Source organism: Phoxinus phoxinus (assembly GCF_949152265.1).
Source record: "Phoxinus phoxinus genome assembly, chromosome: 1".
NCBI lineage: Eukaryota > Metazoa > Chordata > Actinopteri > Cypriniformes > Leuciscidae > Phoxinus > Phoxinus phoxinus.
Window position 1 is genome coordinate 24,586,033 of NC_136876.1, and position 27,992 is coordinate 24,614,024.

Below are 27,992 nucleotides of genomic sequence, written 5' to 3' on the forward strand. Positions count from 1 at the left end.
AATTGTACACATTATGTAAACACAAACTTTTATTTTAGATGCGATTAATCATTGCCCAGCTCTAATATATATATATATATGCAGAGGTGTAAAGTCCAGAGGTCAGAAAGTAAAAGTCCTGCCATGTTTATTGCACACACGAACTCAGCCAGCTGATTTATCTAATTAGTTCTGTCTCCTGGCTGAAAAACTGATAATTAACAAATCCAAAAAATAATAATAAAATATACTGAGGACTTTTACTTTCTGAACTTGGACTTTAAAACTCTGCATATATATGTATGCGTGTGTGCGCATCAATGAGATTCCATTACCATATGAAACCTGTGAATCATACAATGTAGTGACTCGAGTTTTCACAGAGCACCTAAAAATGAGTAAGAGTTATCTTTAGTGTATGATCATGTCCTTGACGTTTTTATCGCTTACATTGAAAGCTTCTCTTCCATGGTCTATGATTCAAGATTTTGTAAATTATTCAGGTGCGAATATAAACATTTTGATCAGCTCTAACTGATTACAAATATGCAACACCGGTTATATAAATACAAGCAGCAAAAAACTAACCACAAGTTCATGAATATGCACATTTCTGTACAGATTTATATATGCAAATATATAAACCTACTCATTTTATTTTTGTTGGGAAAAAAATATCACCAGTTTGAAAATACAAAACTACCACATAATTGGGGACAGTCATAACAGTTTAAAATACATTTTACAAGATGTAAGAAAAAGTTTGCAATGAGGAAGGAATGTGAAAGCTTATGAGAAATGAAAACTAAATGCTGTAACTGGTCCATTCACAGAAGTACTGATGTTGTGCAGATAAAAGCTGGCCAGCAAAAAAAAAAAAAGCATTAAAAAAGGCAGTCTATACAGGTGTTGTTTCTGACGCTTCCAAATGTCCTCCTGGACTGGAAAGTCAAAGAAAGTAGTCAGCCACAGGTTTCTTAGAGGGGAGGCCTCTGGTTTCCTGAGGTGCAGCTTCAAATATGATAAACTCCTTCTGGAGATGCTCATCAAGCTCCAAAATGGCCGCCACATTACCACACCTAAGAAAATATAAAAAGAGAAGGAAATAAAATAAAAACAGTTCCTGGTGAGACATTTCTTAGAATGCAAAACAGCATGCTTACATCTAAATAATCATTTGTACATACAAGTTATGGAATCACTGTAAAGGTGATACACAGGCCAACTTTTTGAGCAATGTTGCCATCAACGGGCAACCAGATGAGACACAGGGCCCACGACCGATCTAAATTATCCAGATAGAAAGATTTATCCAGATTTATTGCACATTTTCAATTGAAAAGTGCCCAAGCAACAATCGCTCAAAAAGTTGTCCTGTGTATCATCACCTTAAGAGTGAAAAATACTCCACACACCTATAACAGTAGTTTGGCGCAGACCACACAGTTAACACGGTCTCACTGAAATGCCACTTGTAGCCCTCCATCACCAGCTGATGAGCTCTGCAGATCATGCTGATATCATTGGCAGCATTAAACTGCGCCACCACATCACTGCCAAACAGATATCCAGCCCCTCTTGGACTCACTCCCCACCCTGTGGTGTCTAGAAACGATAAAGGGAGCAAACAATCTAAGGTCTTTAGGTCAACAAATTAAAGGTTCTTCTTTTGTGTTGCATTTTATTAGTCTCTCACCCTCAGGGTCAGACCACAGTAGGTCACACATGGGTCCATCATGAGGAACTTCCTGCTTTCGGTCAATAGTTCTGATCTGATCCAAAGTTTGAATAGATGGAGAAAGCCCACCATGCACACAAAATATCTGGGGAGCAAAAACAGTATACATACAGTATCATTAAAAAGTCAATAATTGTTTTATTTATTTTTAATTCAGCATGGATGCATTAACTTGATCAAAAGTGACAAATTGTTTTACACTGATACAAAAGATTTCGATCTCAAATGTGTAACTGGTCTGGAGTAATGGCTTTGCCATTACAGGAATAGTTTGATTTTACAATTAAATTGTAATACAGTTTTTACTGTATTTTTGATCAAACAAATGCAGCCTTGGTGAGCATAAGAGACTTTCTGTTTCACACACACAAAACCCCCCTGAACTTTTGAAAGAGAGAGTGTGTGTGTGTGTGTGTGTGTGTTTGTGTGCGCGTGTAGTAGAGATACTGTGTGTGTGCGCGCGAGTGTATTAGAGATCCATCTATAATGTATTGGCCGATTTTTTATCAATTTAAAACCATCAGAGGCGGTATTAACATTAAGTGTCATGGCATCTTGCGCACAGAAGCAATTGGCACATGCCGTTAAATGTGCCAATGTGCTATGTGCCAATAAAACTTGTGACGTGCCGATGGATTGCGTCATGTGCCACTGGTGTTTTTGCGGAGCATGTCGCCGTATGTTGTGGCACCTTCAGTAGCTTAGTGACACATGCCACTGTCTGCTGCTCATTATGTAGATGTTGTAACATATATGCACTAAACGGCAGAACGACATTTAATTAGTTGTTTTCAAACTGAGTTTATTACATCCCGGGGGCAATCGTTACAACCATTAAGCTTCTCCCTATTTAATATCTGCCCTGTGGGCTTGTTGTATTTTTTTCATTATAATAAGTTTCTTTTTTTATTTTAATAATTTTCACAATGTAATTAAATGCATATTGTAAATACAGAGTTGTTTTGATAACTCAATTTATTTTTCTATTTGCATAGGATTGATAGTTCAGCGGTGTCTTTTGGAATTATAAAATAATTAAGATAGGTGGCCACAACTAAAGTAAAACCAGCAGGGGTATGTGCTACCACAAATTGACACTTACCAATCAGGTATTTCATACTGGAAAACTACCATGACAGAAAATACCACAAACCATTATAAAGTGAAGCCTACCATTCTGAAATGCATTATGAAAACTGGGACCAAGCATTCAGAAGTGTGTTGGAACTTGACATTGGCTCTTCACAATGTAATGTAGGTTTCTAGATATTAGATTTAACTAGTCAAAAATGGTTTTATTTCTTATTACATAATTCCATAATTATTTGCGAAATATTAAAGCCATAGATAAGAACTTGGCCACTCCCTATTAAAGGTGCTCTAAGCGATCTCGGTTGGCGTAACCTCTTGTTGATGTTTGAATTATTATCAAACAATATCGTGCAGCCCTACTGCAGTGTGACTTCTACGACTACTGTCAAATTGGCTTTGCTTCTTAATTTATTTAAATTCGTGTAAAGTCTTAAAAACGTGCAAAGAGAGAAAAATCTATTTTATCGACAAAAGTTAAAGGGCACCTATTATGGAATTTTGAAATTTACCTTTCATGTAGTGTGTAACATAGATCTAAGTGAACAAAAACATCCTGCAAAGTTTGAAATATGAAAGTGCACCGTATATAAAGTTATTGTCTTTCAAAAGTAAGAGTCGACTCTGAGTCATTTTTATGAATCGTTAGAAGACCGAAGCTTTTTCTCTGACTAGATGACGTCAACTTGTCAAGTTATTTGAATACGATACGCCCACTTATTGCGCTCCAAGGCCAGGGGAAAACATCAGGGCGACGAGACGCTGTGTTCTGAAGTGCGGCTCAAAAGCCAACTTTTTTCATCTGCCCAAGGAGGAGCATTTGAAGACTAAGTGGCTACAATTCATATATACAACTATACCACAGAAGTATAGTCCGAGCCTTGTGCTTTGTTCGCGCCATTTTGAAGACGATTGCTTTTAAATGCAATCAAACTTGGATTCGCGAGCCGAGTTCGAAGTGTATTTGCATCAGCTTCCTCCTCCGTATCACAACCTGTAAGTGTTATTAATAATTGATGCTTTTATGTTTTATGTAGCATGCTTAATAATTATTTTGTTTGTTGTGTAAGCACCGTTTAGCTTCTAGGTCTTCAATGACAATTGTATTGAGATATGTGAAGTGTTTGTCGTTGTTTTCGGAGTTGTCTTAAAGAATAGAATAATACCTCGTAGTAACGTAACTGCATTTTTTTTTTTTTAAAACGTTATGTTTATGCATCGGGCTAACGCAAACAAAGACTGATTGTGCTTTTACAATATGAACTCTGGGCTAAGCTCGCTAACATAACATTAAATTCTTTATCTTATTTTTAGTTTTTTTACTACAAACTATAAAGCAGTGGACTATAATCATTATTATAACACAATTTAATTGATAAAAGCATCATTGTACTCCGTGTTAAACAATAAGTATTATCTCTGTAAACACTGCTGGGTCATCTGACCAATCGCAGATTAGCGTCGCGCAAAGGAGGGGTTTGAAAAATTAGTCGTTGAACGATTCATTTGGGAGTCGGTGAGCAAATCAGGTAAAAATAAATGCATATTATACGAAAACAAGTGTTTTTTGACATTGCATGCACGTAAAACTGTTGTTGGGGACTCCCTAAACAACATTAGGAACATTTTAAATGTCATAATAGGTGCCCTTTAAAATAAGACACCAAGTAAAAAATATTGGTAGCTGTCAATAGTTGTTTGTTAAAATCAGTATCGGCCAAAAAAAATTATGTTGGTGCATCCCATCCCTAACGTGTATGTAGTAAAATTTAAAAGTTATAGAAAGTGGAGAGATACTAAAATATAAGAGGACCTACCTTGCCATCAACAATGGCAGAGAGGGATAAGTAGTCAAATATCTCTGTGCAGTACCTCCAGACTGTAACAGAGCCATATTTTCGGAGACACTCATCATAAAAGCCATACACTTGTGTGATCTGCCTCGACTCGTGGTTCCCTCTGATCAGCGTTATTCGGTCAGGGTATCGCACCTGAAGACATAAACAAAGAACTGAGAATAGAACAGACTACAGAGTGTAGAACAACTTTAACGCAGCTATAACATTACAAGCAAACAAGATTCAAGAACTTCTGGACAGATATTGCACCTTAAATGCAAGCAGCAATAGAAAAGTCTCAACACTATAGAACCCTCTGTCCACAAAGTCCCCCATGAAGAGGTAGTTTGTCTCTGGAACTTCACCCCCCACCTGAAAACCCAGAGGACAACAATCAGAATCAAATGACACACACATTGGGTAAAAAAAGAAAAGAAAAAAGATCTACCAAGGGCAATACAAATTTGAAAGTAAATGTTTTGTGAATTCAATTAATGTAATGTTGCATTCTCAATTGCTTACCCTAAATAGCTCCTTTAAATCATAAAACTGTCCATGTATATCTCCACAGACCTGTAAACAAAATAGTGATTTGGTTTCAATTGCATAATTCTATGACAAGTTAGTTATATAGTACATTTAAAAAGAAATACACACTGTGACAGGAGAATCTACCCTCTGAACATTACTCTCTTCCACAAGAATCTCCCTATAGAGCAAAACAACGACACTTGCAACGTTAATTCAATAATCAACTCTATACTGATATACAACTTAAGAACAATCAGCGATAACCATTTAGATGCATATAAAAAAAACGAATAGGCCTAAGGCATGCATAATGAGACATCTGGTCTCTTAAACACCGGAGTGTAGGCATTACCTTGCTTTAGCACACAGCGCCTTGACCTCATTTTCCTTGATAAGTTCACAACGTCTCAGTTGCTCGATCTGTCTGTCCAAGTCAATGACGTCGCCCATGATGACACACATGCATACACTCACAGAAATACTCCTCAATGTGAGGCTGATTAAAAACCCTGTTACTGGCTCTCCAGTCCTCAGTTAGTCTCACAGAGACCACAAACACTCTTCCCCTCCTGAGAAATGAAGAGGCTATGAGGCCGTGCACATAATTACACACACCCAGATGATCCTGAAAGAAGTCAAGATGAGAAAATAACTGCAAGGCACACACACACACACACACACACACACACACACACACACACACAATAAATACTAAAAATCACATGTATGCTTGTAAATCAGACTAATCTCCAGAGTCTTTCGGTGACTTTAATAATAATATAATCGTTAGTAAGAATATAGTTGCATCCAAGGACTTTCATATTAATATGTTATATTAATTTATTTATATATTTAAGGTTTTAAATATACAGAAAACTTTTGTTTGTATGTTCCATTAAATCTACATTTTAATTGCGTGGTAAGAGTTTCGGTATTAGTTTTAATTATGCATTCATTATTATAATTGAAAATAACACTAAAACTCATAACAGGACTTTGAATCTAATATCAATGTAACATGTCTGGCTAACTAACAAAATAAATAAAACAAATTGAACTATTTGAAAATCTTTAACTTAATTTGAGGTATATTGCCCTTTTTTGTTTGTTTTGTTCTAAAATGAGCATTTCTAATACATTTGCAAAGCCTGGTGTACAAAAATAGTGTAACGTTACAGACAAAGCTGATACTGTTAGCATAAATACTAGTAACTTGATGCTTTGCTGTGTGTTTTAAAAAGGAAAAGTTTTCTGTTAAAATAAGAATTGCATTTCACACGCTGAAATTTACATATAAATTAATATAAAATACCTTGGACTTTGGATTAAATTCGTTTAAGCATCCGTCGTTTCTTTTGTAGACGGTAGTTGGAAAAGCGGCGTAAGCAAGTGTGACCGTCGCATCAACAAGCCCGTATCAAACCGTTCGGCTCATCTTTCAAAATAAAGGTGCCAATCACCCGTTCTACATGACAGCATACATTAATTGCTCTTATTAATGACTTAAATTTAATTTATTAACAAATTGACAGCGAGAGAGGGAGAGGGGACACCCTTGATCTGACAGAAAATGTTAAGATACTTATTAAAGAGCATCTTAGAGTGTTTTGTCATAATACACATACGTTTAAACCTCAAATGTGAGATATGTTTGGAGGATATGACATGATGTAACCCATAGTTAAAGTAAATTACATTTAATAGGACAATATAACTATATTAATTGAAATTAATTAAAGAAATACCTTTTTGTTCTTGTGGCAAACCTTTCCCAGATTGACTGTTGGAGTGTTGATATTTTGAAATCTAAAGTCGCGCTTTTTCCTGTTTGAGAATGTATGACGAAACGGACTGTGATTGGCCGAACCGGCGCGGCGAAAGACATCCATGATATTTGGCGCCATTTGTCGAAAACAATTCAACTACACCAAAACCTACATTATTACAGAATATGGTCTCTCATTATTAGTGTAAAATGTACTTTTAATTTTAGATTTACACGCAAGGCGGGTTTCGGGTTGGATAGTACCACGTGTTATGTTTGTTTGGGAATGTATATCGATGTTTGGAAAATGTGTTGATAGATAGGCTTTGTGTTTACTTTAACTCGTTGTTGTATTCATAGTTTATACACTGTGATCTGTAATTTTGGAGCATGTATCAACGTATCACCGAAGGAAGGTAAATAACCGGTGAGTGTGCAATGTTTATGAATTTTCTACAAGCACATGACGTTTGTTGACAGGTAAACTTTGAATATTATGCCATTATGGAGGCAACGTTTATTCAAACTGTAACTGTACGTTAGCTCCTTATGAATTATGAAATTATTCAAACTTACATGTTGCAAATATGTTTAAATACACTTTGAAAATGTATTTGATGAGGCTTTATTTTGTGTATTTGTCTTTAAACTCTTCTAAAACCTTGGATTTGTCTGTTAATTCCATACAGATTTTTAGTTTTGGGGGTGAAACAATGGCTGGTGCCGTTGCTATGGCAGCTGTCATAGAAGATTTTGAGGGTCAGGTATGTGTCATATAAAAAGTTGATATGCTGACATATGGCACGAATATTATGCTTTAATATTCGAAATACACTGAATGAATTTCATAATTTGTCAATATTGCTCTGTTTCTCCATCTCCAGCCATGCAAGAAATTGAGGAAGGATGGCGATGCACCATCTGTCAAAACTATTACTAACTACTTTATGCCCAAGCCAGTGGAGAAACCGTTCTCACCTCCACGGTCTAACAACATTATGGACTACTTTAAGAGAACCTCGCCTGCACAAGAAATAAAAAGCTGCTCTCTTGTAGCAAAAGAGAAGTCCCCACAACCTTCAGAGCAAGGAAGTCGAGAAGTCCCTAGAAAACCTATAAGAGGACAGGGGCAGAAGCGAACCAGGAAGGCCAAGGACCACAAGAAGTCCAAAGAGGAGGATGCACAGATAGTCACAGATGATGTTGTCTTGATAGAGAGTACCAGTGAATCAGCTGTAAAGGAAAGGGATACTGTTGTTGTTCCAGCTCAAGCCTGTAATGATGCGTTCTCCAATAAAGAATCTGGCGTGGGGAAAAACACTACAGAGGCTGAGCCAGATGTCCTGACAGTTAAGATTTTGGGGGAAAGTTCTGAGCAAAAACCCTCTTTAAACCAAAGCAGGATGAAAGATTGTGGGAACAGAAAATCGGCTGTGAGGAGAAACCGAAAGGCGAAAGGGGGCAGTGAAGAGACTAAGGAATGTGATGCTGATGCTCAAGAGCCTGTATGTGACGCTAAATTGGAGGAAAGTGAGGAAAAGAAAAGTAGCACCGTCACAATCTCATTTGAAGACTTCCTACAAAATCAGAACCAAGAGCAGGAGGAGAGCAATACGATTCCCAAAACTGACACAGCTGAGATGTCAAATGAAGGCAACACCTGTAATGGTCAGAGTGATTCTGCAATCGGTCCTCTGCAGGTGTCACCCCGAACTCTCACCATCCAAGCTGAGGTGCATCCCATTTCCCCCGATCATCACGAGTCTGTCAAAGCTGCCAAGGATTTAAAAGTCGCATCAATTTTTAGTAGGAATAAAAAAAGTCAAACAAAAGAAGACAGGAGTTTGTCTTCTCCTATCCCAGAGGTTAAACCGGACGTATTGCCTGACCTCAAAAGGAAGTCTAACGTTGTTGTGCTCGAGGAAGATCTTGAACTTGATGTGATGGAATCCAGCTCCAATCCTCCTAAAAGCACGGAGGCGGAGAGAAAGCAGTTTATGAATGCCTTTAAGCAGCCTAGTCTTGATGGATTTAAAAGCAAAACCAGCAAAGGTCAGAGCAAGCAGAACCCGGTTCAAGAGAAGGATCCAGAGACAACAGACAAGGAACATGAAGAAAAACCTCTTGAGTACAAACCAGAAACCAGCTCTGAGCAGAATGAAGAACAGAAGAGCTGTCCTGGGGACAAAAAGAAGCGAGGTAGGAAGCCTGGTAAAAAGGGACAAGCTAAGAAAGCTGAAGATGCACAAGCTGCAACTCCGAAACCCGAAGAACCCACCGCAGACATCGAGGTCAACAACGAGAGTAGGTCAGCTGATAATAACAACAGAGAGCTGAGGAGGTCGAGCAGACAATCAGCCGCTGTGCTCAACAGTGTGTCGCAGAAGAAAGAGAGGCAAGAGAACACTGTGAAGGATGACGATGAGTCCCAAAATACACCCGCACCCTCTTTGGCCTCCACCCCAAAAGCTCACAGGCCCAAAAGGGGCATTTATAGAGCTGAAATGCTGTGCCCACCAGGCAAGAAAGGCAGCCCCATCAGGTGAGACTAACATTTTAATTTCCTACAATCTCCTTTTATTTTTTTTCTTGAATTATTTATTAGGGCCCGAGCACAGATGGTGAGAGGACCCTATTGCAATTGCTCTGTTTATTTGTCTCATGTATTTGCCATTTTGTTTGATAGGATGAAAATCACCAGAGTATTTCCATCCTCTGCTACAAAAGCTGGTGATTTTGAAATATCAAGTCCTCTCTCCACTCAGGTAACTAACATTTATGATTTATGTATGTCACAAAAAATAATGCTGTATCATTTTTTTTAATTTTAAACATGATTTGTATGTACTATTTATATTTTGTTGTTTATAAAAGTGTTTTATATAGTTGTTTTTAATGAAGAAAATCTATACAAAAACATTAAAATAATAAATGCATATAATAAATACAAATAATAATAATTATTATTGGCAGATGTTTTAAGATTAAAGATAACTCACAAAAACTCTCATTTGTTAGGAATTAAATGCAGTTAAAAAAAGAAAACAAGCTAGAAAGCTGGTGCAGAAAGCCAAAGCTCTTCAGCAAAGTAAAAAGGACACTAATAAGGAGAAAGACACTGTACGACGCTCTTCAAGAGGCAAAGAGTCAATCATAAATTACTGTGAAGATGAGGTGAGATAGTGGATGCATCTTAAGTGAAATGGTGTAATTGTTTTATAAATGCTGCTAATAATTGTTCAAGTTATTCTCTCATTTATATCAATGTCATCTTTTTAGGACTCTGTAGTTTTTTTGGATAAAAGCGAAAGCACTCCAGTCACCTCACAGGAAAGTGACAAAAGCCAAAAGAAGATTCGTAGTTTGAATGAGGTTTTGGGTAAAAATACAACTCAAAACAAAACATCCAAAACTCCTGCAGGTAACTTGGACTGACACAAATAGTTAAAATTAAGTCAATGTTTGCATTAATATCTGAAGGTTTTTTTGGGAGGCAAACATGGAAACTACATTCAAGTAAATTAAAAAAATGTATTCGTGTCTATTTACGATGTCTTTTTCAGCTTCTAAACTGGCTCCTCTGTTTGTTGACAAAAAAGCCCAGAGAACGTCTGTTGTCATCTCCATTTTTGACGACAGCAGGTATTACGCTTATAAAAAACAGACAGTATTTGAATTGGCAAATTCTCTTCAATGCTCTTATTTTCTCATTAGTTTAAAAATCTAATAAATGCTTTTTCCCAAACTAAACCCTGTCAGTCGAGAGGCATCCGAGAACTCGCAAGATGATGAACAGTTCAAAGCAAAGAGAGAGTTTCTGAAGAGCGGCCTTCCGGAGTCTTTTAAAAAGCAGATCGCAAAAACGGCAGCCAGCCGAGATGCTTATAGTCAGGCCTGTGCTTCCTTCCAGACAGTGGTGCATGTTCAGCAGAGCGCTGCAGGTAAGCTGACCGGTCTTCTCTTGGTCAGAGCATTACATTGATCTGTGTGTGTGTGTATTTGAGAATAATGTAAGACTAATGTGTTGATTTCTTTCCATGTCAGATTGTTCTGTTTGGAACCTCCAGTGGCCTACAAATCCTTTCCTTGTGTGCATAAAGGAGTCCTATAATTTACCAGCTGTTCAACTGATGTCTTTGGAGAAGTCTTTAGGTTATGCTACAGTTCCTGCTAAGAGAGCATTTTGCCAGAAGGTTGGTAATCTTTTGGTGACAATTTTTAGATTTAAAGTTTTTCACATTTTCAAAAGGCAAAATGTTTCTTATTTTTATTGAGCAAGGATGCATTCAACTGATCAAAAGTGACAGTAAAAATATTTATAATGTTACAAAAGGAATCTATTTTAAATGAATGCTGTTATTTGAAGTTTTTATTAATCAAAGCATCACAAATAAAACTCACGGTTTTTTAAAAATATGGAAACCCTCGTGAGCTTAGAGTCTGAGGAGAAGGTGGCGGGGAAACAACCCTCTCTAATATTTTGAATTTGAACTGCAGTACCCATTTCAAACCACTAGCTGTCAATCGAACATACTGCACCTTTAAATTGTAACGATAATATCACTGTATTTACTGTATATTTAATCAAATAAATGCAGCTTGGGTGAGCAAAGGATACTTTTTTTATGCATCTTGTATTTATGTACAGCAACAAATTTAACTTGTTTTTATTTTTATTTATTGTTTAGGTTTCTTGTCGGAATTCAGAGTTTTCTGAGCCAATCAGACAGCATCTTTTAGAGGAGATGAGAATCTCCAATCCATCCTTCCCTCATCAACGTTTCTTTATGCGGTTTGTTAAGAGACATGAAGACTGCATCCTCCAAGCCTCTGCCTCAGGTGACTAAAAAATACAATTAATCATTTTGTTTTTGTTTTTTCTTCCCACATGAAGATATAATGCATACATGTATTTAAAATAAAACATGTAACCCAGAATTATTCACAGAGTTTTTGCATATGTCTATTTATATGATTATTTGTAGAACCTGAAGGTGAGTCTAAGGTATCCCGCCCTGCTGGATCATCTGATGGCGTCGGAAGGAAACGGAAGCGTGTAGATGAAGGAGAGACAACAGGCAAAGTGGGTAAAAAACCAAAGGCCAGTCACTCAGAAGGGGATATCATAGTGATTGAAGAAAGTCCACCATCAGGAGGTCAGGCAGCACAGAATGCCTCTGACACAGTTCCATCTGGCAGAAGTCGAAGAGGTCGATCACAGAGGCAAAAGCAAAAAGAAGAACCCAAGCCAGCAGAGTTACTCTCACCTGTGGGGAACCAGAAGGACATTCACATTATAGTAGAGTCCTCTGTCCCAGAAATTTCAAGCACAGAAGGTGAAAACGAAATAAGTTTGTAGACAATCTTTTCACACTCTGAGTAGTTCTCTTCCTCTTAAAATCTGTGTGAAAATTTTGGTAACATTTTACTATAATGTTCAATTCATTAGCATTACCGGTAGTTGTAATTTTACAGAATTCATTAATTGTTCATTTCTATACACATTTTTACATTTTATGTTGTATAAATCAGTTTATGTATTATAAATGAACATGAATTAACAATGAGCAATAGTATAAAAGTTTGGGATCAGCACATTTTCTATTTTTATACACTGTAAAATGTAATTTATTCCTGTGATCAAAGCTGAATTTTCAGTATCATTACTGCAGTCTTCAGAGTCACATGATCCTTCAGAACTCATTCTAATATGATGATTTGATGCTCAAAACATTTCTTCTTATTATCAATGTTGAAAACAGCTGTACTGCTTAATATTTTGGGGATCCCACGCTTAAAACAAAATTCAGGATGCTTTTAAGAATAGAAATCTAAAAAGAACCGCATTATTTGAAATGTCATTTTTTGGTAACCATGTAAAAGTCTTTACTGTTAGTGTTGATCAAATTAGTCCGGCCTTGCTGAATACATTTATTAATTTATTTTTAAAAACCTGACCTCATACCTTTGAACGGTAGTGTATTTATAAACTAACATTTATCTAGAATAATACATGCTGTACAACATGGTTGGTAATTGTTAGTGTATGATACTGAATGAACTGAACCTAAAGTATTACCAAATATTTATATATGTTTCTTAAACTTGTTTGCACTATATGTTGTTTAAATTTTAATTTCTAGATGGAGTGAAAGAGGATGTGCTTTGGACAGAGAAATATCAGCCTCAGCACTCCAGTGAAATAATCGGGAATATGGAGTCTGTCCGGAGACTACACAGGTTGTTATCCTGCAAAGTTTAATCAAAGATTGTGAAAGTTACCATTCACTAATTAACGTGTCAGTAAGGATTGTTTTTTTTAATACAATTCTTCCAATTTCATTTTGATCGTTACCGTTAGCTGGCTGAAAGAGTGGAAATTGAGAGCTGACCGGGAAGAGAAGAGGAAACAGCAGGAAAAAAAGCAAGAGGAGGACAGTAACGGTATGAAATTATCCTAAATTTACTTGCTGTTTTGCTTGCCATTTTCAGCTGTACCAATATTCATGTCATTGTCTCAACTTTATTTCTATGCAGACTCCTGGCTCATAGGTGAAGGCCTGGATGAGACAGAAGATCATCTGTGTAACACACTTCTTATCACAGGACCCACTGGAGTGGGCAAGACTGCTGCAGTCTATGCCTGTGCGCAAGAACTGGGATTCAAGGTCTGGTTCATTTTTCATTTCACTTTCCTTTTTTGAGCGTCACTATTCACGGTCTCAAAATAGTAAAGTATTTCTACCCACCCGGTTGTTTTTTTCCTTCAAGGTATTTGAGGTAAACTCCTCCTCTCAAAGGAGTGGTCGTCAGATCTTATCCCAGCTGAAGGAAGCCACTCAGTCCCACCAAGTGGACATCCAAGGTGTCAACGCTCACAAACCGTCCTACTTCAGCAATTATAGCAGCAACAGCACCACCATCAAACCTGGCTCCTCTCCCAGTATGAATTTTCTCTTCTTTGATGATTGCACTACAATATATAGTGTGCATGACTATTCGTATGAGTTCTCAGTGTCTCTTCTAATCACAGGAAAGGTGAACTCCCCCAGAAGGGTTGTATCATCGCCCAGGAAGCCTCCTCAGTCTCCTCGAAGTGCTCCATCCAGAAAAGGTGGCTTGGCTCCGACATCTCTGGCCAATTTCTTCAAAGCAGGTGGAAGAACCACTGGCAAAGAAGCAAACAGTCAAGACAAGAACACACAACCTGGTAATAATTCAAAAGCCAGTGATCTAAGTCAAGTGTTACCGAACACAAATATTGAAATGATTTTGACATTTATTGTGAGCTATATTAAAGGGGTGGTAAAGTATGATTTCACTTTTCTAACTTTAGTTAGTGTGAAATGTTGCTGTTTGAGCATAAACAACATCTGCAAAGTTACAACGCTCAAAGTTCAACGCAAAGGAAGATATTTGCTTTTAAAGAAAAGGACTACAACAAACGGCTGGTAGGGACTACACGACATTCCTCTGGGGTTAGTGACATCACCAACCCTAAAATGTACATAAACCCCGCCCCCGGGAACACACAGTCCATGTTGAGAAGAAGAAAAGTTGTTGTATAAGAGTACATTTGTGAGTCAGCTCAAACTTTAGCATCCATCTTTTCACATGCAATAGAAAGTCACTCTGTGTGCATCTCACAACAGTTCCTATACGAGCGATTTATAGATTACCATGACAGAATATCCTAATTGAAGATAGTTAACCCCACATCAGCAACATAATGCACACACAAACTCTGGGGACATCCAGATCTTGTGAAAATGGCATTTTACCACCCTTTTAAGGAAATTGTTTTCAAGCTTCATGTTTGAGACCTTTCTAATGGCATTTCATGTTTTATTATAAGCATGTCCGAAAAATTCTGCCAAAGCAAAAGAGATTGACTGCAAAAGCAAAGAGTGTCCCAGTGGAGCTCCAGCCGGCACCAAGATCTCCGCTGAAGACCAGGGCAAGAAAACTGCCACATCCCTCATCTTATTTGAGGAGGTGGACATAATTTTTGATGATGACACTGGATTCCTGGCTGCAATAAAAACCTTCATGACCACAACCAAGAGACCAGTTATTTTAACAACCAGTGGTGAGTAAAGTTGGCCGTGAACAGAAATGTACTATGCAAGATTTGTGAATTAGTCATCATTGGACCTTTTTGTCTAGATCTGACCTTTGGTGCTACATTTGATGGGTACTTTGAGGAAATCCATTTCAAATCTCCTTCAGTGGTAAGTGCAGTTAATTTTATTTTTTTCTACTTTTCTAATTACTTTCTCTCCTATATTCTTTTGTATTGTGTTTGGTTTGTGATAGTCAACGCATTGGGTTTTTCCAGGCGGATGTGTCAAGTTACCTCCAGCTGCTGTGTCTGGTAGAAAACATGAGAACGGACACTAAGGATGTGTCCTGTCTGCTAGATTGGAACAGCTGTGATATTCGGCAAAGCCTCCTGCACCTACAATTTTGGGCATGCAGTGGTGGTGGACAGCAGATGCAGAGACCTTTGCCTTCATCAGGTAAAGATATATTGAATTGATTTAAAAAAGGTGCACTAAGAACTTTTGGATTTATATCATAATATCTGTATATAGTTATCAAAAACATCTTGTTTCACGTTATAGACCTCAAATGGAACGTCACGGGTGACATTCATCCTCACCCTATCAAAGCTCAGGGTCTAAATGAGGATAAACTACCTCCTTGCCACACTGCATGCACCGAGACTTTGCTGGGAATCCGCAATATGCAAACAAAAAATATTGCAGATTTTCTGCTAAAGGTGAGTATTGAATTTGTGATATTTTCAAATTAAGAATGCAATGATTTTGTCCAATACTGTTAAGCCAATAATTATTTTACAGTATTGGCAATAACTGAATACTCTTCACTGCCATATATATATATATATATATATATATATATATATACAGGTGCTGGTCATATAATTAGAATATAATGAAAAAGTTGATTTAATTCAGTAATTCCATTCAAAAAGTGAAACTTGTATATTATATTCATTCATTACACACAGACTGATATATTTCAAATGTTTATTTCTTTTAATTTTGATGATTATAACTGACAACTAATGATAATCCCAAATTCAGTATCTCAGAAAATTAGAATATTACCGGTACGTAAGACCAATACAAAATTAGGATTTTTAGAAATGCTGGCCAACTGAAAAGTATGAACATGAAAAGTATGAGCATGTACAGCACTCAATACTTAGCAATGCGGCGTGGCATGGAGTCGATCAGTCTGTGGCACTGCTCAGGTGTTATGAGAGCCCAGGTTGCTCTGATAGTGGCCTTCAGCTCTTCTGCATTGTTGGGTCTGGCGTATCACATCTTCCTCTTTACAATACCCCATAGTTTTTCAGGGTTAAGGTCAGGCGGGTTTGCTGGCCAATTAAGAACAGGGATACCATGGTCCTTAAACCAGGTACTGGTAGCTTTGGCACTGTGTGCAGGTGCCAAGTCCTGTTGGAGAATGAAATCTGCATCTCCATAAAGTTGGTCAGCAGCAGGAAGCATGAAGTGCTCTAAAACTTCCTGGTAGACGGCTGCGTTGACCCTGGACCTCAGAAAACACAGTGGACCAACACCAGCAGATGACATGGTACCCCAAACCATCACTGACTGTGGAAACTTTACACTGGACTTCAAGCAACGTGGATTCTGTGCCTTTCTTCTCTTCCTCCAGATTCTGGGACCTTGATTTCCAAATGAGATGCAAAATTTGCTCTCACCAGAAAATAGGACTTTGGTCCACTGTGCTTTATTAAGTCCAGAGTCAACGCAGCCGTCTACCAGGACATTTTCAGAGCACTTCATGCTTCCTTCATTTTCCAGCAGGATTTGCACCTGCCCACACTGCCAAAAGAACCATAACCTGGTTCAATGACCATGGTGTTACTGTGTAATTACTGTGTGATTTCATGTAATATTCTAATTTTCTGGGATTTTGATTTTGTGGGTTTCATAATCTGTAAGCCATAATCATCAAAATTATAACAAATAAAGGCTTGAAAAATCTCACTTTGCATGTAATGAGTCTATATAATATATTAGTTTCACCTGTTAAGTTGAATTCTTGAAATAAATCACCTTTTTGATGATATTCTAATTATATGACCAGCACCTGTATATATGTGTGTGTGTGTGTGTATATATATATATATATATATATATATATATATATATATATATATATATATATATATATATATATATATATATATATATATATATATATATATATATATATATACATACTGTCTAAAGAATTAATACAAAGCAAAATATATTTTATAAAATAATTGTTGTTAAATTATCCAATATCAATACTGATAAAAAAAAACAAAAAAACATATTGGCCAATAACAGATATAGTACCAATATATTGTGTATCATTGGTATTTAATTATTCATACACTAAAAATATAATTGTTTAAACATGTTCATTTCCAGAATTTGTTCCTGATCAATCTGATCTTATTTTACAGTACGACTCTTCAATACTAGAGAGCATTACGTGCTGGGATATTCTCTCAAAGGTCCACAGAATGGGAGTGGAACTTCTCTACTCCAATATGGAGTGTCTTCTTCCTCTGCCAATTCGCCTTTTACCACAGTCCACCCTCAAATCACAATCAGCACCAAACCCACAGTCCCAACCTGAGCAAGTACCTCAAAATGTGAGGTTAGAAGCCTTGGAAGAGCCCTCTGAGGAAGCTAGTCCCCTTAAATTGTCTTCCAGAATGAGAGGGCGCAAGAAGATGGGCAATAAAGACGTTTTCCAGTCTGATTCAGAGTCGGAGGAAGACTTCCTCTCACTGCCAAAAGCCAGCAGAGATCCTGCTAAAAGCACTAATGCGGAAGCAGCCAATCTGTCCATGAATGTGCCTGAAGCTGCACCGATAAAACCGAGGCGCATTGTGTTATCTGAAGCCGATAGAAAGAAGAGCAAGCCAGTGATGCATTGCTTAAGCAGTTTAGCAGAGTATATGGACCACATGTCCTTCCTGGACTCCTCATTGCACTACCAGCCTTTGCAGGCAGAGGGTTCCTGCAGACCACAGGACTTTGGCTGGACCGGTGCGAAGGTCAAAAGTGGGATGACCGATGACATTCGGTTAGAGTGTGTCAGCCGGGTAAATAGTGTTAGTGTTGATGAAATCCACGCTGCATTGGGGCATTTGAGCTTTAGGAAGTGCAAGGCTGTAGTCTCTGAGGCATGGGACAGAGCACAGCAACTGGAGGAGGAGATCAGAAGAGAGGCAGAGGAGGAGCTCACCCTCCCTGTGGCTCCACACAGAGATGGCTTCAGCCTCGCTCAAGTCACACCTTGTGAACCAAGGTGAGAATTCAGCCTGTTTGTTTTTTGCTTTTATTTATACTGCATTTAATCCAAGGGTAGGTCATGTATCTAAAAATAAAATCTCATTAATACATAGTAACAATATTAACCTACATGTGTTTACATATTCTATTCTCTCTCTCTCTCTCTCTCTCTCTCTCTCTCTCTCTCTCTCTCTCTCTCTCTCTCTCTCGTATATATATGTTACTGTAACATGTTACTGTATTTATTCATCTTAATTAATGTTAGTTAATAAAAATCCAGCCGTTCATTGTTTGTTCATGTTAGTTCACAGTGCATGTACTTATGTTAACAAATATATCATTTGATTTTAATAATGTATTAGTAAATGTTTAAATGAACATTAACTAAGATTAACAAATGTTGTAGATGTATTGTTAATTCTTAGTTCATGTTAACTAATGTAGATAACTAATGAAACCTTTTTGCAAACCTTTTTGTTACCAAAATAGTATATCAAAATGCCAATACTGAAAGTTTTTCCACTAAAGTTTATTAAAATATGTATTAATGTTCAACAAGGATCGTGAAACTAGTTTAATGACAGTCTTTGGAAAACCAAAAAACTCTTCAAAACCATTGTAAACTTAACACAAATATTCCATCCCTTGTCTCAATGTTTTACGTTTCCACTGACCTCTGCCCTGTGAGGCGGTTTATACACAACGTGCTGTAAGATTGTTCATTTTGTTTTGTACAGGCTGATGGAGAGGAGAAGTGAGGTGATGAAGTCGCTGCTCTCCACCATGTCAGCCGGTACGCTGGGAAACCGAGCAGCAGTGGCTCTGGACTACCTCCCCTCTCTACGCACCATCTGTAGGTCAGAGAGACTGAAGGAGCAGGGAAAGATCAAACGCAGGTGAGGAGTTATTAGATACATTTATAGACTATCTGCAGTGACCATATGTCATTAGGGGTTACACAATTACACATTTGAAAGAACTGTCTTTTTCTAATTATAGTGATTTTTTTGTTTTGTTGCATATTACTGATTTATTAATATCAATCATATTATACTGTTAATTATAGCAGGCATCATTCGCTGCCACTAGGTGGGGCATCAGTGAGATATCTGGAGTATGTTCCTGTATTTGAAATGGGCATTACGACTGTATTATTTAAGTGTGTTTCCATGACTAAAAAGTCATAGAAATTGATTATTTAAGAGGTATGGAAACCCTGTGGCAGGTTAAGAGATATATCTTTTGGTTTAAAATAGACAATACACTATTGTCTTGACCACCCTGAAAGCATGAAATGTCTCAAATGCATGACAGGCACACCCTTGTTTATGAACAAGAGACCCTGTTCTTTGTTACAATTATCAATGTGAGATAATTTCCAGATATTCAGATATCAAACTTGAGTTAAACACTGACTATGGAAATACCCTTAACACAGTGGGCACATTTCACAAGTTAAGATTATACCCTATATTTACAGTAGGCAAAAGCGTCGCAAAGAAAACAACTGTCAAAAATCCTGCTGTCTAATGAAGCTTGAACACTATATTTGATGGTCTAACAGTAACTAACCACAGTTTTACAGTCTGAACTCGCATAATGTTTAGTATCTGATGCATTTGTTTTTTGCTTAACTGACAAAGACGTGTCAAAATTCAACTTGGTCATAGTGCACAGGTCTAAAAAAAACAATGCAGTGGAGGGACAGGATGTGGCTTTTGCAAAGCTTAAATATGGCATGAGGTCATAATTTAAAACAAGTCAACAAAACCTAAGACTCATATCGACATAAACAAGAAACAAAACTGTTAATATGTTAAATTATCACATTCACTTATCTTGTAGTGGCAAAGCTACTCTAAAGATCCATATTTAACAAAATGATCATAGTGTTGTGTTTTCCCCCTACTTTTACAGGTTCTTGCACTATTTGGATGGTATACACTTCACTCTTCCAAAAAGCACAGTGGATTTCCTGGCTTCCGAGTTTCCTTAAATTACACGCATCTTTAGGCAGCCGCTTAAGGGCTGCTGGTGAATATGCATTTGTACAGTAATATATACTCAGAAGGAGTGGTTTTATGTTGTTGTAGACCTTACATTTGTACTGATGTTTTTCATTTGCTGATCATTTTTGTTTTGTACTTTTTGTCATGCATCTTCCAAAAAGTTTTATCAAGTAATAAATGTGGATTTGCTATTTGCCAGCAAACATGTGTTTTTATTTTACTTTTTATATGTATGTAAATTGCAAGATCTCTGCAAACACGATGGTGCTATTGACATTTGTGTACAGGTTGTGTATGACCCCCCCCCAATCACCACCACCCTATTTCATATTGTATCATGAGATGATAGACCTTACATTGTTTTTCGTGAAACTGAGTTGTGAAGCGCACTTTTCACTTCCACATCTCCTAAATGGGACGGTTTTAGTCCACTTGAATCCAGGAAGATAACTTTATACATATTAAACCCTGAAAATGCAACATTTTTTGTTTTGTATGCAGTCTCAGTGTGTGACTGGAGTAAATAAGCTACTAGCTAGGTAAGAATATTATAGCTGTTGGCACCTATAACCTATTTATAATGAGTTAACTCAATCTTGATAATCATTCTCATCATGTTTGTTTGGTACAAATGTAATATTTTAATATGTAGGCTAATATTTTAACCTTATTAAGCACGAAAAGCTACTCCCAGTGAGTCACTGTTTACAACTTGGTTTCATTATTGCCTAATTATCCTCTCATATTTAATAAGAGTTAATGGATTATTAAATAGATCACGTATCTTAGGTGTAGCTCCGAGTTTGTTGTTTTCTCTAGGAAGTGAATACGAAGGGGGGGTTTTAGTGAATAGTTGCGGAAGACCTCGAGTCCAGCTGCTGAGACCGAGCGTTTTGCCGCGCTGATGCGCATTCAAGTTTCGAGTCTGACGCGACTGGTGCGCTACAGTTTTAGGTGACTGAATGAAATATACCGCGATACCACACCCTCCGGGATAACCAACACATAAAGAAACAGATAAGCGAGTTGAAACTACAACCTTTATGTGTTTAAAAGCATTTTGCCTATGGCAAATCGGGAAAAGAACAAGAAGACGCTTCTAGAGTTGGTGAAGCTGCCAGAGAATAGCTGCTGTGCTGACTGTGGAGCTGCAGGTGAGTAACGTTAGGCTACAGGAACGGCTATTGTCAACACTTTATTCACTCAGCCAGTAGTTATTTGTGTACTTTTACCGGGAATGCAAGTAATTATTAGAAAGTTCTCTGACACAATATTTTGACACCCTGTTTATAGTTTAAAGTTATAGTTCTGCTGTAGGTATATAGCCATGACATGAGTAAACAGTGTAACAATGGTTTCATTCTATAAACAAGCTGCCATTTGTTTCGAAACCAGTAGCATTTAGAATCTATTCATATATGACATTTCTTCAGAATTGTTTTTGACAGAATGGTTGGCAGGGTTCCCACCCTATGGTTCCCACACACATTTAACCCACGAATTTCCATGCCTTTTTGTGACTTTTCCATAATATTTAGTCATTCGTGATTTCGTAATTAAGAAAATATATTTAATATAAAAATATCTCTTTTACTCTGCCTTTCCTGGAAATCACAATTTTAAAATGACCATGCTTTTCCATGAATGTGGGAACTTTATTTATCAATTGTTTGCCTCACTAACTTACTCTGTTATCACTTGAAGATCCAGACTGGGCTTCATGTACTCTGGGAATATTTGTGTGTCTAAACTGTTCTGGAACTCATCGCAATCTTCCTACAGTAAGTCGTATCAAGTCCATACGCTTAGACTTCTGGGATGATGAACTTGTGCAGGTAAAAAGAAGCTTGTGAACTAAATGTTTTTAAGATATTGATTATTACATGTCACTTTTTGCATAGGCACTGTTTTACATGTCAGCATCTAGTGGTTCCATTAAGTCTTGAATGTGAACCCTAACACCATTTTGTTTCCTTTCAATGCATTTTCGGATGAGAAGTTCATGAAGGCCAATGGTAACCGTCCTGCCAAAAACTTCTATGAGAAATTTGTCCCTGTCTTTTATTATCAGCCCCACACAGATGATTGCGAGTGAGTAGCCCAGGCTCTTCTACTGACTGAAAAGTCAAGTTAAACACATTCATTTACAGCTGAAACACTACATTTATAGCATAATGGAACAGATCTCTGATTTGGGAAGTTTAAAAAAAAAGGGCTGATCAAGCGAACATCTTACTGGCAAGAAAAAACGCTGTGTACTACTGTTGATCACAGTAACAGGAACTACTAATTCCACTAAAAGGGTATTGAAGTCCATTCCTTTGATCCTGTCAGTTGTGTTCTCGATTCTTAATGCTTCATTGCGCATGTATTAGTTGAATATATGTTCATATTCAACTGAAATAGTACAATCTAATTTATTATAAAATAGTATTGTAAGTGTACTATAATTTGTAATATAGATATAATGACATTTATACATCAGTTGACTCCATGTAGCTCAACAAAATGCATTATATGTGCACTGTATAGGGTCCTTCGAGAACAATGGATTCGAGCCAAATACGAAAGAATGGAGTTTACAGAGAAAAATACAGAAAGACCCTTCACAGCAGGTAATCCATTTCAGCTCCCAGAAGTTTTCTTTTAAACTCCTTACATTTAAATCAGTGTAAAAAAGTGTATTATTGAAGAAAATCAGCTCAGATTGACTGAGCAGCAGGCGAATCATTCCAAATGGCCCACACTTGCATAATAAAAATGATAGATTAATAACTGATATTATACTTAATGCTTTCAGCTTGCATCTTAGTCTGTTTACTTAAGTCTGTTCTATCTGCTAATATTAACATTCATCTTTCAACAAAATTGTTTTGCCTGGCTCTAGGTGTCTATGAGGGCATGCTGTGGAAGAAAGGAAAGGATAATGGACAGTTTCTCGAGAGGAAGTTTGTTCTTTCAGTCTGTGATTTTACCCTCAAATACTACAAGGAGGATGTAAGAAAAGAAAAAAAAAAACGTTTCATTGAGCAATGAAGTTTTTGCACCATTTAGAAATGATGTTTTTTTAGTGAATGTATTTGTGGTAAAACACAGCACAGACTGAGAATAACTATATTTATACTAAAAGTATCTTTGACTTTTAAGACAATCAAAGATATGCATACATTACCCAATATCCTTTTAACATGATACTAGCTCTGTTTGAAAATATTTGCCTTTGATTTATTTATTTTTTAGAATCAAATGAATATTAGTTGCACAATTTATTAAATAGTGTCTGTGCTTGTCAGGAATCTAAGGGGCCAAAGGCTACTATTTCTGTGAAGGACCTGAATGCAACCTTCCAGCCTGAGAAGATAGGACATGCTCACGGCCTTCAGATCACTTACTGTGTGGATGATCACACCCGAAACCTTTTTGTTTACAATAAAAATGGTCAGGTAAATCTATTTTTACAGGCTTTTTTTCCTGCTTTGTTCCAAAGAATTGTGCAGCTGTAGTGCACCTCATATTTAATGAGTTTGAATTTAACTTAATGAGTTTCAAAGGCAACTTGTACAAAGAGTATCTGCTCTGTAATTTCTCCATTTCAGGAGATTGTCAATTGGTTTAATGCCATTAGAGCTATTCGCCACATCTACCTGAAAACAGCCTTTCCTACAGCAAGTGATAGAGATGTAAGTACTTTTTGTATACTTGCTTTTGACTTACTACCAAGTACCACGTGTCTCCTCAGTGCTTTTCATTTGCTTTACAAAGTTTTTGAATTTCTCAAAAACGTGTTGAGCCTTCTCATGTTGTAGCTAACATTGTCACATAAAAAGGAAGTTCTGTAAGTTTCCCCTTTTCCAAGTGATTTTACTTCCTAAAACCATCAACAGCTAAAGGCCTGCCCTCTCTCCAATTTCACAACATGAATGATCATCAGATTAACGCCCTACACCACAACAATGTTAACAGGACACGCAAATGTGTTTTTTTTGTGAGTTGCTGCATCTCTAAACAAGAAACACCTTTATTTTAGTTGGTTAACAAACAGAATGTTATATGTGTAGTAAGTATATTTTAATAGTTTTCTAGTCTATTCGAGGAACAAATTGTTCTGTGATTGGTGCATCATCACAGAATCGCAGAAAATCACCATAGATGTATACATCAATGATATTAGTGCTACATGTTCAACTCTGTGGTTTCCATTTGTGGCTTATTGGTGAATAAGGCGCAGTGGCGAAATAGAGTTCTGGAGCTGGGCCCCCCTCTTTAAAAATAGTGTTTTCCATAGGGCACCGCGCTATACGACAGAGAAGGACGCTTTCGCTATTAAAGGGGCAGGGGCTCAAGAACCCCAATCCCAACGAGCTGGTTGAGGAATGTAGGAGACATGGTTGGAAGGCCATTGAGGTTGGCTGCAGGCAGAGGCTTTGCAGGGCAGTCATTACATCAGGCATTCAGTCTCTGGCATTAAAGGGTTGCAGGAAATGAAAGCCACCAAAAACATAAACGAAACTGCAGAAAAAGCGTTGAGGTGACTGTGGATTATGAAGGGTGAGCAATGGTGTAGCGCGCCACTTGGACACAAGCCAGGGACTGATCTCCCCCGGCTGGGTCGATCAGGCAGGGTGTCTGATGATCTAAGACCCAAAACACCCCATGAGCCCCGGGTTCATCACCGATAATGTGTCCAAGGAGCACAAGTTGTTGTCTCAAGAAACTAGCAAAAGCACCATGAAACATTTGTTAAAAAAACCCATGTGTTGAGGGTTAATAATTTCTTTATTAATATCATAATTGTAAAATTTTATTTAATATTTTTTTGTCTTAAGCTAATACCATGGACAACCAGAAACTACCTGAAAGAGGGTTACATGGAGAAGACTGGCCCTCTGGTAAGTTTTCTTTCTTTTTTTTGTCGACAAATGATTCTCTATTTTTTCATTTATATGTATATTTAAAAATCTAGATTTTTCAGTATAGAAAGGTATTTGTAGTTGTCTTTAAATTGGACAAACATTTAAAGGGATAGTTCACCCAAAAAATTTAATTCTGTCAATATTTACTCACCCTCATGTTCATCTTCGAAACACAAATGAAGATATTTTTGATGAAATCCGAGAGCTTTCTGATCCCTTAATATGCTATATTAATTTATTGCAACTTTCCAGGCCCAGAAAGGTAGTAAAGACACTGTTAAAATAGTCCATGTGACGAGTGAAGTGAAGACGAGAGTACTTTTTGTGCGCAAAAACAAAAAATAAATAAATACTTTATTCAACAATTTCTTCTCTTCTGTGTCAGCTCTCCTACGCTATTCGCATAGTAAACAGTCCAGCGCATCCGGGTTCTACTTCAGAGTGCCGGCTCACCATTGGCCGGCTCCTGCATCAGCATCACATGCATGTGTTGTGGTGCTCACGTGTACAGCGTCGGCCAATAATTAGCCGGCATTCTGGCATAGAACCGGAAGCGCTGGACTGTGTTTACTACCCAAATAGCGTAGGGGATCTGACACAGAAGAGAAGAAATTGTTGAATAAAGTAGTTATTTTTGCACACAAAAAGTATTCTCGTCGCTTCATAAGATTACATTTGAACCACTGTAATCACGGGTTTGGAACAACATGAAGGTGAGTAATTAATGAAATGTCATTTTTGGGTAAACTAACCCTTTAAGGATAAATCATGCTATTCTTCTAAAACACTCCTCAAACACCTCTTTACACACTCACAAAACTAAAACACCACTACGTTAGGCCAATGTGTACATATCTGTATATTTTCTACATCTGCATAGTTCTGCATATTCTGTAACGAATGTTTCTGAATTGTGTTTTATTGTCCTGCTGTCTCAAGGAAAGTATAATATTCCTACCACTTATGTTGAGCATGTGACAAATACATTTTGAACTTTAAACCTTTGAAATTAATTTAAAAGTGATTTGACACCAAAACAAACATCTCTGACTCTGTTTATGTTGAACAGCAGCGAGAGCCGTTCAAGAAAAGATGGTTTATCTTGGATTCCCTGGACAGGAAACTACTCTATTTTAAAACACAACTGGTATGAATTGCATTGCTTTTTCCTTTCCTACTGAGTAAGTGTTGGCTGTTTTTCAGTTCAGCAAAAATCTAAACTAGAAACACATGGTAAGTGAAATCAATAAAAAAAATAAAAAAATTGTGAATTTACTTTTTTTTTATCCTAAAGGATGCCATTGAGCTTGGAGTTGTTTTTATTGGCTCAGAGAATCATGGGTATTCAGTGAGAGAGTGTGTCCCTAAAGGCACAAGAGGCAACAAATGGAAGTGTGGGGTAATTGTGGAGACGCCGGATCGGCAGTTCGTCTTCATGTGTGAGCAGGAGCGAGATCAAAGAGAGTGGGTGGAGGTCTTGAAAACAGTCATCTCGAAACCTATGATGCCCCAAGATTACACCAGTAAGATTACGCCACTCTCTATCAAGTGTGTTAATTAAATATAACAAAACATAACTGAGTTTGTAAAAAAAACTAAAACTCTTGCCTCTTTTTCAGCCGAAGCCAATATTCGTAGACGGAGGTGAACACAATGGCTGGATGGGATAATAAGCTCAGAGCACAACACTCTGGACACATGGACTCTGTCACTAAATCTTAAAATGAAACCAGATATTCTGGGTGAATCAAAGGGTAACATTTAAGTCCCAGAAATTATTTACTTAACGGGAACCTTGGAAGAATGTCACTTTTGGGCATTGTTTCTAACAAGCAGTTAAAAAAAATATTCCCACTTGGCCTGCATTTTGGGATGTGAAACCAATCTGAGAAGATTGCAGTAGGGGATGAGGATGGACCATCTGGTTGAGCTCTCTGGGAGGCAGAAATGACATGAAGATGGATAAGATCTTGACTCAATACAAGGAGACATTCTGAGCCTTGACCAAGCAGTGAATCTCATTTTAGGCCTATGCGGGAGAACTGAATTAGACACACATGTGACAGTGACTCGACATGCAGGAGCTGAGACACAAAATAGAAGCTAAAAATAAGGAATTATGGCTGTACAGAAATGGAGAATGCAAGTGACATGGAGTGTGTGGAAAAAATGATCATTGTACAACACAGAGGTTTCATTAAACGGACATTTGGACACTTTTTGTTTTCTGATTTATAATCATATGGGCGACTGAACAAATCAGAATTATGTTAATGTTCAATTCTTCAATTTTTTTTATATTAAAATCTTTCTTCTATCATCATCAATACTAAGTATATAATACCCATGTTTTCTGTTAAAAGGTTTTTTGTTTCGTAGACTAACAACGGTAACACTTTACAATAAGGTTCGTTAGTTAACATTAGTTAACTACATTAGTTAACATGAACTAATAATGAATTGCACGTATACAGCATTTATTAATCTTTGTTAATGTTAATTTCACAATTTACTAATACTTTATTTAAATATTGTGCACATTAGTTAATGCACTGTGAACTAACATGAACTAACAATGAACAGCTGTATTTCTATTAACTAACGTTAACAAAGATTAACAAATACAGTAACAAATGGATTGCTCATGGTTAGTTCATGTTAGTTAATACATTAACTAATGAACCTTATTGTAAAGTGTTACCCTAACAACTAAAGCAGTATGTTGATAGTAATATGTATTGAATGTATTTATGTATTAATCAATTATATATTTAAAATATTA

General features: G+C 37.1%; 3 protein-coding genes across 10 annotated transcripts; 2 read left to right on the forward strand and 1 right to left on the reverse strand.

Annotated features, from left to right (window-relative positions):
• Positions 1-14: 14 nt before the first annotated feature.
• ppp4ca (protein phosphatase 4, catalytic subunit a) lies at positions 15-7,030 on the reverse strand. 5 transcript variants are annotated; one of them, XM_079624249.1, is made up of 9 exons: positions 6,488-6,646; positions 5,528-5,800; positions 5,302-5,353; positions 5,167-5,217; positions 4,915-5,016; positions 4,624-4,797; positions 1,676-1,802; positions 1,395-1,584; positions 15-1,058 (listed from the first exon to the last, which is right to left on the reverse strand). In XM_079624249.1, the coding sequence occupies exons 2-9, from the start codon at positions 5,635-5,637 to the stop codon at positions 929-931; spliced, it is 936 nt and encodes a 311-aa protein (XP_079480375.1). In that variant the 5' UTR covers positions 5,638-5,800; positions 6,488-6,646; the 3' UTR covers positions 15-928. The 5 variants fall into 5 exon arrangements, with proteins under 5 accessions (XP_079480375.1, XP_079480378.1, XP_079480377.1 ...); XM_079624252.1 differs by lacking the exon at positions 6,488-6,646 and adding an exon at positions 6,921-7,030 and having other exon boundaries at positions 22-1,058; XM_079624251.1 differs by lacking the exon at positions 6,488-6,646 and adding an exon at positions 6,921-6,969 and having other exon boundaries at positions 22-1,058; positions 5,528-5,827.
• Positions 7,022-20,774, forward strand: atad5a (ATPase family AAA domain containing 5a). Its single transcript, XM_079623953.1, has 23 exons — positions 7,022-7,367; positions 7,630-7,704; positions 7,825-9,482; positions 9,627-9,705; positions 9,959-10,114; positions 10,220-10,361; positions 10,504-10,582; positions 10,700-10,881; positions 10,985-11,133; positions 11,629-11,779; positions 11,926-12,276; positions 13,084-13,180; positions 13,302-13,384; positions 13,478-13,608; positions 13,712-13,883; positions 13,974-14,150; positions 14,796-15,029; positions 15,107-15,171; positions 15,279-15,459; positions 15,565-15,722; positions 17,451-18,304; positions 19,026-19,184; positions 20,206-20,774. Exons 2-23 carry the CDS (start codon positions 7,654-7,656, stop codon positions 20,282-20,284), a joined length of 5,388 nt encoding a protein of 1,795 aa, XP_079480079.1. The 5' UTR covers positions 7,022-7,367; positions 7,630-7,653; the 3' UTR covers positions 20,285-20,774.
• Positions 20,648-27,992, forward strand: adap2 (ArfGAP with dual PH domains 2). Of its 4 annotated transcripts, none has more exons than XM_079624194.1 (12): positions 20,648-20,836; positions 21,354-21,451; positions 22,002-22,132; positions 22,297-22,388; positions 22,830-22,912; positions 23,185-23,294; positions 23,591-23,740; positions 23,894-23,977; positions 25,124-25,186; positions 26,283-26,357; positions 26,505-26,733; positions 26,830-27,992. In XM_079624194.1, exons 1-12 carry the CDS (start codon positions 20,772-20,774, stop codon positions 26,856-26,858), a joined length of 1,209 nt encoding a protein of 402 aa, XP_079480320.1. In that variant the 5' UTR covers positions 20,648-20,771; the 3' UTR covers positions 26,859-27,992. The 4 variants fall into 4 exon arrangements, with proteins under 4 accessions (XP_079480320.1, XP_079480322.1, XP_079480319.1 ...); XM_079624196.1 differs by having other exon boundaries at positions 20,650-20,836; positions 22,002-22,078; positions 26,280-26,357; XM_079624193.1 differs by having other exon boundaries at positions 20,651-20,836; positions 26,280-26,357.